Source organism: Diaporthe amygdali, assembly GCF_026229845.1.
Source record: "Diaporthe amygdali strain CAA958 chromosome Unknown NODE_20_length_815715_cov_65_842320, whole genome shotgun sequence".
Lineage (NCBI taxonomy): Eukaryota > Fungi > Ascomycota > Sordariomycetes > Diaporthales > Diaporthaceae > Diaporthe > Diaporthe amygdali.
The window spans coordinates 21,079-31,653 of NW_026517040.1; the positions used below are offsets into that span (position 1 = coordinate 21,079).

At 52.7% G+C, this 10,575-nt stretch overlaps 2 protein-coding genes across 2 annotated transcripts; one reads left to right on the top strand and one right to left on the bottom strand.

The window, feature by feature from the left end:
* Positions 1 to 1,092: 1,092 nt before the first annotated feature.
* On the bottom strand, positions 1,093 to 3,970 carry J7T55_012542 (uncharacterized protein; the record flags this gene model as incomplete). Its single annotated transcript, XM_053145182.1, has 2 exons — positions 1,093 to 3,788; positions 3,841 to 3,970. 2 exons carry the CDS (start codon positions 3,968 to 3,970, stop codon positions 1,093 to 1,095), a joined length of 2,826 nt encoding a protein of 941 aa, XP_052991936.1.
* A 456-nt stretch (positions 3,971 to 4,426) lies between these two features.
* Positions 4,427 to 7,288, top strand: J7T55_012543 (uncharacterized protein; the record flags this gene model as incomplete). The annotated part of the gene is made up of 4 exons (XM_053145183.1): positions 4,427 to 4,631; positions 4,699 to 5,451; positions 6,054 to 7,103; positions 7,161 to 7,288. The coding sequence occupies 4 exons, from the start codon at positions 4,427 to 4,429 to the stop codon at positions 7,286 to 7,288; spliced, it is 2,136 nt and encodes a 711-aa protein (XP_052991937.1).
* Between the last annotated feature and the right edge of the window lie 3,287 nt (positions 7,289 to 10,575).

Below are 10,575 nucleotides of genomic sequence, written 5' to 3' on the forward strand. Positions count from 1 at the left end.
GTTGACTGAGCCAACATGCCTTTCAAGAAGGTCCACCCGGCCTCGTCGAGGGCTCTGCACGTTGCGTGGCTGCGTGGCCGCTTGCGCTGCTCGTGCAGCGGTCCTATCTGCCAATGAGAAAATACAACCCGCTAAGCGCTGAAAACACTTCGTAATAAAAAGCCACCCGGGTTGAGCTCGCATCTGACGATCGTCAGGAGACTCGCATACATGGCAGGCCTGTCAGGGGTCGGGCTCTGGACAGTGTGTATCTACGTGTGTATGTTTTGACAGCCTGTCTCCAATACTCGCCACGTCTGCTCCTGCTTGGGCTCGCTTGTGTCGTGGCCAGGTCACCGAGACCGATATCGAATCCATGTCATTGATGAGGGTAAATCAACCGTGCGGTCAAGCTGTTCGTGAGCTTCTCGCCTGGGCATTGTGACCGCTAGGTTGCCGATGTACACTTCGAAACAAACAATGTGTACACTTATGCCATTTACAGTAACCCGTGATGCCAGGAGCGACAATCTAGCATCGATATTACAGTAGACATTGTACATAGTTCGTAGCTCGTGAGTCTACATGCCACAGGGATCCTGTACGCTAGCACGGGAACCTGGGAGTTTTATAGACAAGGAGTCAAACAGACCTACAAGAGCTTCTCCCGCAATGCGACCATGTAATTTGTGCTTCTAGGCCAGGGAGGATATCCACAGCAATGATACAGGCCAACGTAGTGCAGGTACACGGCAAGGTCTGGGGTATCTGCAGCTTGTAAGCCTCGAACTTGTGTTGCAATGTCTTGGCCTTATTTCAGTCGATGAGGCGAATCACATGTTATGCTGAAGAGGGATATCTGAAGCTCTTTGTATCAAGTTTGGATTCGGGTCCCTTTCGCCCAGCAAACCCGAAAGCTGCTGCGTTGCAATGGGCCGTATCGGTATCTCGTGGTGTGTGGTATAACTAAACACCTAGGAACCTAGGAGGTTGCAGGCAAAACGATGAGGTCGTATAAAGTCGTATCTGCTAAAGGCACAGAGAGGCTGCTGGACTCGTATTAGAGGCTACTGAGTGTATGAAGTCAAGATCTCCATTCGAGCTATGCTAAGCCTAGCGCTTCGTATAGTAGTTCGACATATCCAACAGGAGCACGAGAATTGCAAGTGGATTCTCCGAGCGTCCACCATTGTCTTTATCGTTCTTTGACCCGGCCTTCTCGCCCAGTCCCCTACAAACAGTGATGAAGACCTCGATCTTCTCACGGAAGGCCTTGTACAACTTTCTAATTTCCTCCGAGTCGTGGTCACTGGGTGTGCGCAGCCGAGAATGTTTGGCGAAGCGTAGGATTTGCGTAAAAATCTCTTCCAGTAACTTGAGAACTGGCTGCTGCCGCTTCCTCAGAAGCAACGCCTGCGCGATGTCATCGAGAGTCCGCTCGTGCTCCTCCCCTAGCCGCCTTGGACTCACGATTGTCGAGCTCTGGACAAGGCCGCTGTCCTGAAGCCCCTTCTCAATCTTGCCGAGCCACGTCTGAAAACGATGCCACGGTCGGTCGATGCCTGTGTCGAAGAAGTAGCGAGCAACATTGGTGACGAAATGGTGAGCTTCCACACGGAAACGTATACACGCATCGTCAAGGTTGGCCCAGTGTGATTGTCTTAAAATTGTATCACGGAAAAGCTGGTCCACCACAAAGAGCATGCGCAGAACGCGAAGCATGAGCTTGAAAATTCGATCATACTTTAGAAGTGACGCGGGCGTGATGACTGGTACCAGCGCTTGTGGAGGCTTGTAGGACATCCGCAGAAAGTCGAGAGCCTCAAGAGATCCCTGGTCCATGCATCTTTCCATTTCTTCAGTCGACAGATCCCGAATTGCAAAACTGAGGTCTCCCGGCAACCCGTCGTGATGCTCAGTGGATGACGGGGGCTTACGCCTGTCGGCGCCGCTCTCTTGCTGGTAGCTCTCTGTAAGCACTCCCATGAGCGCAAGTCGCAGCTCTGAACTCGCTGGTGGCCAGTTGTCACGACTCGACAAGCGCAAACCCATGGTAATGCCAGATCTGGAAACACCTGATCGCCTCTCAGTCGTGTCCATATCAGGATTGAACAGCGCATTTGCCAGGCGGCTCGAGAACATGCCGTTGCCAAGGAGTTGGAACGCTCTCTGGAGTCCGAGGTGCTCGCGTAGGCTGTGCTCACTAAACAACAACCGGAGGCACTCGCGGTTGATAAGTCGAGCCTGAGCGTATACCGGAGGGCCGAAGGATAGCAATGGCAATAATGACCAGTGAGGGCTGAACTCGGCGTCAGCTGACTCCTGTTTCATTTGGCTGTCGAAGAGATGCTCTCTGAGAATTCTGGACAATTGATTCCATGTCTCCTTCTTCTCGATCGGTCGATCTAGGTTCGCAATCGAGTCTAGTACTGTTCGTTGAAGGTCTTGCTCGTCTTTGCCAAAGACTTGGAGCAGTCTGTTGTCTTCTACCATGGCATCATTGCATGAATGTTGATCAATGTCTTCACGGTCATCCCGCCTCTGCTGGAGCATCTCCAGTACAGCACGTTGATACTCAAGCGCCTTCTGCTCAACCCTTGTGATGGACTCCCAATCGTATTGCCATTCGAGTCTCGGTATATTAGCCGAGCCAACGATATCGGTGGACGCCATTGGGTGCTTCGGATGATTCTCTTGTAAAAAGCGAAGGTTTCGCCCGGTCTCGAATATTGCCTGAGCAACATCGTCAGGGACAAAACTAGGCATGTTGTCCAAGTCCAAGAAGTAATCCGGTTCTTCCAGCTCAAAGCCTTGGTCGTCTATCCACACACTGTTCTCAACCTTGACGAAGCCTTTCCCTGGGCCATTTTTACTGATACGCATGCCCTCTTCCGGTTTCAAGCCAATCCATTCCCCAACGAATTCAGTCCATGGCGTCGAGACGATTCGAAGAATTTGACCCATAGTGTCCCTGAGGACTGGTTCGCTCATTTCAGCTGACTGTGCTTCATTGTAGATGAGAGAGACTAGATCCGCGTCACTCGTCGATCTTTTAATCTTCATAACAAGTCTGTGGAAATATGAGAGAAGGCGATAGACTGGGCGAACAAGTGACTGCAGCTGGAGAATCGAGATAGTCCTCAGACCACGACGTCCAAGCTCATCTTGGATGACGAGTAGCAAACTATCCAGGGCGTTGGCAAGCGCGACGCGGGGCGGACTTGCACTCGAAGAGTATGTCCTGTCTATGAATGAGCGCAGACGCCGATAGGCTTGACCACAAGAATTGCAAAGCGGCAGCATGGCAATGAGCGACTCTCCGGAGTATCCGGGTACTTTGGTCAAACTAAGCGAAGGCTGAAAGGCCTTCTTCACTGTGTCCCATGAGAATAAGACCGAGTCGCGGCCAAGTGACATGGCAAGAAGACAGGCAGAATAACTGTGAGGCTCCAGCGTCTCATAAGAGTCGTGAGATGGGACACCACACGGGTTCTCCTTCGAGGCCAGGAAAAGATCGTATGCTCCTGTTCCAGCTTCTGTGATGAATCCTCTCGACTTTAGACCAGCTTCAGGGACATCAAAGCTATCCCATGTTTTAAGATTCGCAGTCTTTGGCGTAGCTTGCTGGAACAGCCACGGGTCCACCTCAGATTCGGGGGCGGGGCTACTCAAAGCCTCATTATCGTTGTTTGCTGGCGGTTCAGCCGATTGCTGCTCTGGGCTGAATCCAGTGTTGAGATCTGGAGGGAGCTTAAAATAACCATCATTTGGAACGCCCAGTGCACCGTTCACGACGGGCTCGATTTTTCCTAAGGACTGATTAGACTTCGTGCCGATCGCGAAACCCGCTCACTCACTCACTTGTGTCAGATAGATCAAAAAAGTCCTTAGCAATGGGCGTGGGTGAGTCTAACAGCATAGACGACTTCCAGAAGTCCGGCTGGATGAACAGGTCGGCGACGCTCTCATCCTCCGTTGCAAATGAAGCCATATTTCAGCAGCTTCATGCCTTGGAGCTGGTTTTATGGAGTGTGAGAGTCAAGCGCCGTCGTAGAGCAGTCATAACTACTGCATGCAGGCCTTCAGAGAAATTGATTTACCTACGGTACTCGAGTATCTTACTGGGTGTGTATGCATGCTGGGCACTCTGAACTCCTGGAACGCGTCGGGGTGAACTTAACCCTACCCCTTATCGCACGTTTCTTTATCGCTCAACGTACTGCCGATGTACCGCCAGCCCAGATGTGTGTGCCCAGAGAGCTTCTGCTGCAGGTAGCTAGATGGATTTGGATTTATGCAACGGCGTGAACATCGCATCACGCCTGCTCAAGTTCCTACTCCCGCTGAGTGGTCAATTGCTGCCCAAACTGTGTCTTCTCTAGTCTCAGTCGAATCGAAACAGTCTATACTATTAGTGCGACAGCTTCTCAGACGCCTAACAAGCACGATGCCTCCCAAAAAGAAGGCTCGCGCGTCGACCACGGCCACGCCCGTGAGCAACGACGACGCGATGGAAGTCGACACCCCACAAGCCGCAGATACCCCGACTGCAGCTACCACGAATGTAGCTCATACTGTCGATCTAGCTTCACCGTGGACAGATGACCAGGTCTCCATGCTATTCAAGGCAGTGGTGCGTTGGAAGCCAGCAGGTGCGCTGTCGATGCCTCCGTCCAAAGCAATGAGCTGTTGGACCGCTGCTAACATCTTCGCAATTAGGAATGCACAAACATTTCCGAATGCTCGCTATATCCGAGCATCTTCGAACCAATGGCTACGACCCCGCTGTTTACACCCACATCCGCATACCAGGAATTTGGAAGAAGCTTAACGAGTTCTACAACATGCCCCTAATAGATGAGCGAGAGAATACCATGGACTTAGTGGAGGACCCTCATTTCGACGATCGATTCAAAGACTTCGATCTGCCGTGGGAAGACTACGGAGACCTCATTATGCAACGAGCACTGGCAGACCCAAGCGAGGCGCCATCGTCACCTTCGACTGCAGAAAAGTCTCCTGCCTCAACGAGGAAGCGCAAGCGCGGTGGTGCCGGCGAAGGGCCCAAAACTCGCTCTAGCACAGTTGAGGACTCGGAAGCCGAGAACGATGGAGATGCTGAAGAGGCTCAGTCTAGTCCGGCAGTGAAGTCGGCGCGGAGCGCACGGAGTACACGCAGCTCGAAACGGGCAGCTTCGAAGGCCAAGGCCAAGACTGAGGAAGACAAGGAAGCAGAGGCTAACGAGGGCGAGGGCGGAGATGGAGATGAAGAGTCCCCTGAAGAGGAGGAGGCGGCAGAGGAGGATGACGATAACGAGAGTGAGGAGGAGCAAGAAGAAGAACAGGAGGAGCAGGAGGCGGAGCAGGAGACGGAGGAGGAGGAGCAGCAGGAACAAGAAGCTCCAGCGGCCAGGTCCACAAGAGGTGGACCAGGAAGGGGAAGGAAGCGAGGTCGAGGCCGTGGGAGGGGACGTGGACGCCGAGGCGGGTGAAGACTTCAAGGCCGGCGCATCGCCTGAGGGACGGAAATTTCTGAAGATGGTGACCGGTAAATGGAGGGCCATTCGGCCTGTATCGAGGGCGCGATTTACACTCCTGCCCATAAAGGAAAAGCGACTGCATTGGGGATAAGAAGTGCTTGCATGCTGGATATACCCTGTATTACTATGAAGATAATGAATTGGCATGAGAAAGCTGAAGCGGAGAGACCTGTTCGAGCTGAATGTGAAGGCTATTCTCGGGCTGAGAGGACCAGTACGAGGATACTTTAGCGGTACCTGCGTCACTCCATGCATGCTCCTGGAGCGACCCCTGCAAAGCGACACCCCACACACCAAGCATCAACGTTCTGCCCCGCAACGCGTCCAGTTGAACGTCAGACGCGATTTCGACCCAATCTTGAAGCACGTCAAGTACATAGCGAAATCAAGATGTCTCGGGCAGGTTCTTCAGCAGCAAGAAATCTGACTCTCACAGAAGAGCTAGAAAGGCTTGAGCAATCCATCACGCTCACCCTGCAAGGTACTTATCACCTCATACGCATCCAGATCACTCAGGGCACTGACATGGCGCAGAGATCGACTCGAATTTCAGCAGAGCACATCGCATTGTTACGACGAGCATCCTGCCTCTTGTGGAGCAGTATGGAGAGCACTCAAAGGCTGTTTGGGAGGCGTCAAAGTTCTGGAAGCAATTTTTCGAGGCATCGGCAAACGTATCGTTGTCAGGCTACGAGGAACTAGCGGCCGATGAGGACACAACGGCCCATGATGAGACGACTGAGAATGATGAGACATCAGCGGACTATACGCCACGTCCGGAGGGAGCAGAATCCCATCAGGATGTCTCCTACCAAGCACCGGATGACTCACTGCTGGATGGCGGAGACGGAGATCTTACTGGGAGCACGCCTCGCGCACCGGCGAACAAGCCCCGGCCACAGTTCGCCAAGCTTGGCTCTCCTTATGAAGAGCTGAAGCGCGAAATGAAGGGTGTCGATACTCAGGCCTCAGGTGACGACTCTGATACCGATATCGTACCTCATCAACACACCACCAGACTGCCTGACATGTCCATGACCCCAAGATCTTCATTGGGCGCCGACGAGGGATTACGAGATGATGACATTTTTTCCACCGCGCACAAGAACAAGGATCCTCTACTTCACCGGGTCCTGGACAAGAACTACCGTATCCAAGCAACTCCACACAAGCCCACAGGTGTCTCGCCCATCAAATGGAAGGTCACGGAGAAGCTTCAGCTTCAGGAGAGAGACAAGGGCAAGCAGCCAGCATGGCAGGATGACTCTCCACAGTCCTCTCCCGAGATGGCCATCCCGACACTCCGCAGCGCCGCGTTCATGTCACCGGTGAAGTACGGCGGCGGGCGCGGCAGACGTCCTAGTGGTGCGTCTGGTGCACCGCGAACTCCCGGCGTCAGCGTTCAGACACCCGCGACTGCAAAGAAAACAAAGGATGTCTACGCAGATGAGGGGAAGAGAGGTAGGCAGACGGACGAGATCACGTGGGAGAGTGATGAGGATGAGGACGGCCTCTATGGTGGGATGAGTCCACCCAAGACGATCCAGTTCGCGCTGCCCCCTTCGAAGCTTCTGCAAACACCAGGTACGTCATCATAGCCTTCGCCGGCAGTAGCCCAGAATTCGCTAACTGCTTGTGTAGCTCGAGAGGCAAGCAAGCGGATTGTCGATGACATCCTCCTGACGGCCGGGATGGAACCTGAGGATTCGTCTGAATACAGCCCAACAATCGTCAAGATGAATGCAAATATCTCGGACGACACTTTCTAGGGGAGCATTGCAAACGGTAGCTTTGAGTATGCGAATCGATGGATTCTCGACTGAAATCGATGCTGTCCATGACCTAGTATTATATTTTCTGTCCCCCCATGGTTTAGCTTCGTCGTGAATCATTGTCCTATTGCCGAGCGGGTCTCGTTGGAGCACCGCTTCGATAAATTTAGACGTCTGTTACGTCTTCCGTTCATGAGTTGCTATTGCCGTAGTGGATTGAAAGAAGGACTGAACAGTGCCTCATTATCAAGGAAGTGGTGTCGCGTTACCATTGAGCAATTGTATGTTAATGCCCAGGGTAAATTTGCTGATGCCAAAGCATCGCACTCTGATATAGAGTTGCATGCAATGGGATGAGCAGTTCCGAGCTGAAGTAATGCGGGAGCGACACAGATGTGCCCAGCTTTCATATCTGTTAACCAGTATACCAGAACATCTATCGGGCTGCTACCTAGACATCGCTCCAGGCTGTGTATTGTTGAGGTCCAAGAACTCGCGCGGAACTAGTTAGCCTATACCAGTTGTTCTCTTCAAAGCTCTCAGTCTAAGTGGTAGAGAGTCCTTTGCGCAGACTGCGGTGCAAAAGATACTCATATGATACTGGAATTGTAGTCTGATTCTATAGACGAGGTCTCCTGCAGGACAAGACTAAAACTTCGGGATTAACGCCACGATTCAACGTGGAAATGTATTCATTCATCTGCTTTGAAACATGAAATGGCTTCTTCCTCGTCTGCAACAATAAATGGGGAGGCAATACAATCAACTAACAGAAATTGAACGGAGAGTGAAGTACATCATTGTCAATTCTTTCCTGGTGATCGGACTCAGCGATGACTTCAACAGTCCTACACACCCTTGAGAAAATCATGTGTTGCAATTGTGACGATTTACCAAAGCTCTGTGATGACACCTCCATTGAAAGCTGTAAATTTGCCCATAAGACCGTCGTATCGAAGCTATTTGTTTGCTAACGTGCTCGTTGAGGTCTCTGACATTTCCAAGAGAAGGGGCCACTGTTTTGTATTGACCTCTCAGGTATGTGTTGTCCATGCTTTCGTGACGATGCAGAGCCGGCATCAACAGCGAAACAGTCATCAAGCAGAACATCCTTCTCATGGCATCTGCGCTATCTCGGACCTTCTGAATAGCCCGAGGACCGCTTACGGCACCGCCATGCTCGACTCTAGTGTGCTTGCGAAAACATCCCAGGCAGGCGGGTTCTGCCCTTACTTGGACTGCCCTCTTTACCGTCGGAGCAACTCGCCTCTTTGACGAGGATGGCCCTCTCGCCGGTTCCGGGTCACCAAGTCAGTACACACAGCGTCATGTATATTGGGTTCAATGACGTAGAGGAGTCTGACTCTCTGCCTGCCATCGGCTCGACTTCAATTAAGCTCAACGCTTGAGACACGTGTGATCAAAGTAGAGATTTTTTTTTTGATATGATGAATCAGTCAGCACGTTTCCCTAGCGCCGGAGTGTATCGTCTTCCGGCTGCTCACGGTTCGAGGCACGAGTGCTGATGGTGCTGCTGATGGGACAAGCACATGCCGAGCTCAGGGCTGGAGGGGAAGTAGACGCGGCGCATGATCGAGCAGGCAGAAGGATCTCAAAGTCCTGTCAAGGCTTACGATCAAAATTTGCAGACGGGTTGGACCGGCCACTGTCTTGCCTCCATTTCTACGACCAAATATATAAAAAGGATTCGACCAGTCTCTACGGGGCACTCTGAGATTAAGCTCATAAGCTTGTGGTTGGAAACACGGGGTGCATGGTATAATGAGGCTCAACGACAGTCTCTCGATAGTGTGCAGCGTGGTGACGGGGTGACGGGGTGTCGGACAAGTCTGCCCGAGTATTCGGAATGCCTATGTCGGAGGGAGGACGGGTTCGGACCATTGTTGGAATCGACACAGAGGCGGAGAGTCGGCGCATGTGATGGCCGAGTGGAAGGCGCCGTAGGAACCGACCAGCATCGTACGGGAGCTGCGGAAATCGTATTGGACTGCTCGTTTGCGTATAGCCTAGTCCACTAGTTCAGATGCTGACGAATCCTATTGGAGAGACAGGTCGGCCGTCGGCTGAGATCATATTGCATGTATGTCTCGCGTCGCGATGTCGCGAGCTCAGTGTAGTTTTTGGCGATGTTTCTGGGGACGTTATGATTGCAAACGGCCTTATTCGTACTCGTATCCGGATGTCGAAGGTGAGATTGACCAATAGATTAGCGGCGTATTCAAGATTCCTAGGTATCGTTGCGCCGTATCCAGGGGCGTCCCAGAAGGTCCCAGACTGCTGGGCCAGAAGGGCAACACCGGCGAACGAGCTGCGAGCTTCCTCGACTTTCGAGAACGAGTGGGGATCCACACCTCAGCCCAGCATGTAACCACATCGCCCAGACTAGAGGATCGTGGGATGCCCAACCATACGATGTGTCGTCGCCAGACACATATATACGCAGCCAAATGCCCAGCATGTGTGACGAGGGTTGTATTGAGCGGGGCCACACCACAAATTACGTCAATTGCTGCCCCTGACGGCCTTGGGAATCCGACGCATCGCTACGGCACAGCAGCAGTTGCAGGTGTACGGACGGGCATGGGGGGAGGTACAGTATCCCGTCACTACAGTACAGTGAGGCGGATCACAACATGCGTGTGGCAGCGCGGAGAGACCAGTGGACCGAGAGGGTTCCTACAATGTGTAATTAACCCAAATTGTGATAGGGTGTGTGGAGGTGTGCGTGATGTGATTGATTTGATAGACGATCAATTGCAGTTTGGGGAGACGGGCAGTAAGACAGCCTGACAGTTAGACAGTGACAATTAAACCCGGGCAGTCCTCATCGGTCCTAAAGCCCCGGAGATCCTCCACCTCGTGCGGGAAAAAAAAAAAAGTAGGACAGCCTATCACATCCTGCACATCGTCTGTGAGGTGAGACGGACAACGAGGGCCCTCAGCTGATGCGGATCTGGGCTTTCCCGCGTATGCTTACTGGGGGGGAGGGGGAATTGGCAGCTGCCATTGGCCATAGCTCCCCACCGAGACCGGTTGATCATGGATATCACCTTGGTACCCAGGTCGTGCCAGGCACGGAACCCAAGTGCCCTGCCGTGCTCATCATCGGACGGATAGGGTAGCCCAGGCAGCGTAGCAGGGCCCGTGATGCTGCAATGTACTGACTGTACTGCATGTACTCTACCCAGGCACCCAGGTAGGAGGAACATGAAGCTTAGGTCAGAGATCAGCTCCCTTAGTCAATCGGCCTGTCAGTCAGTCGG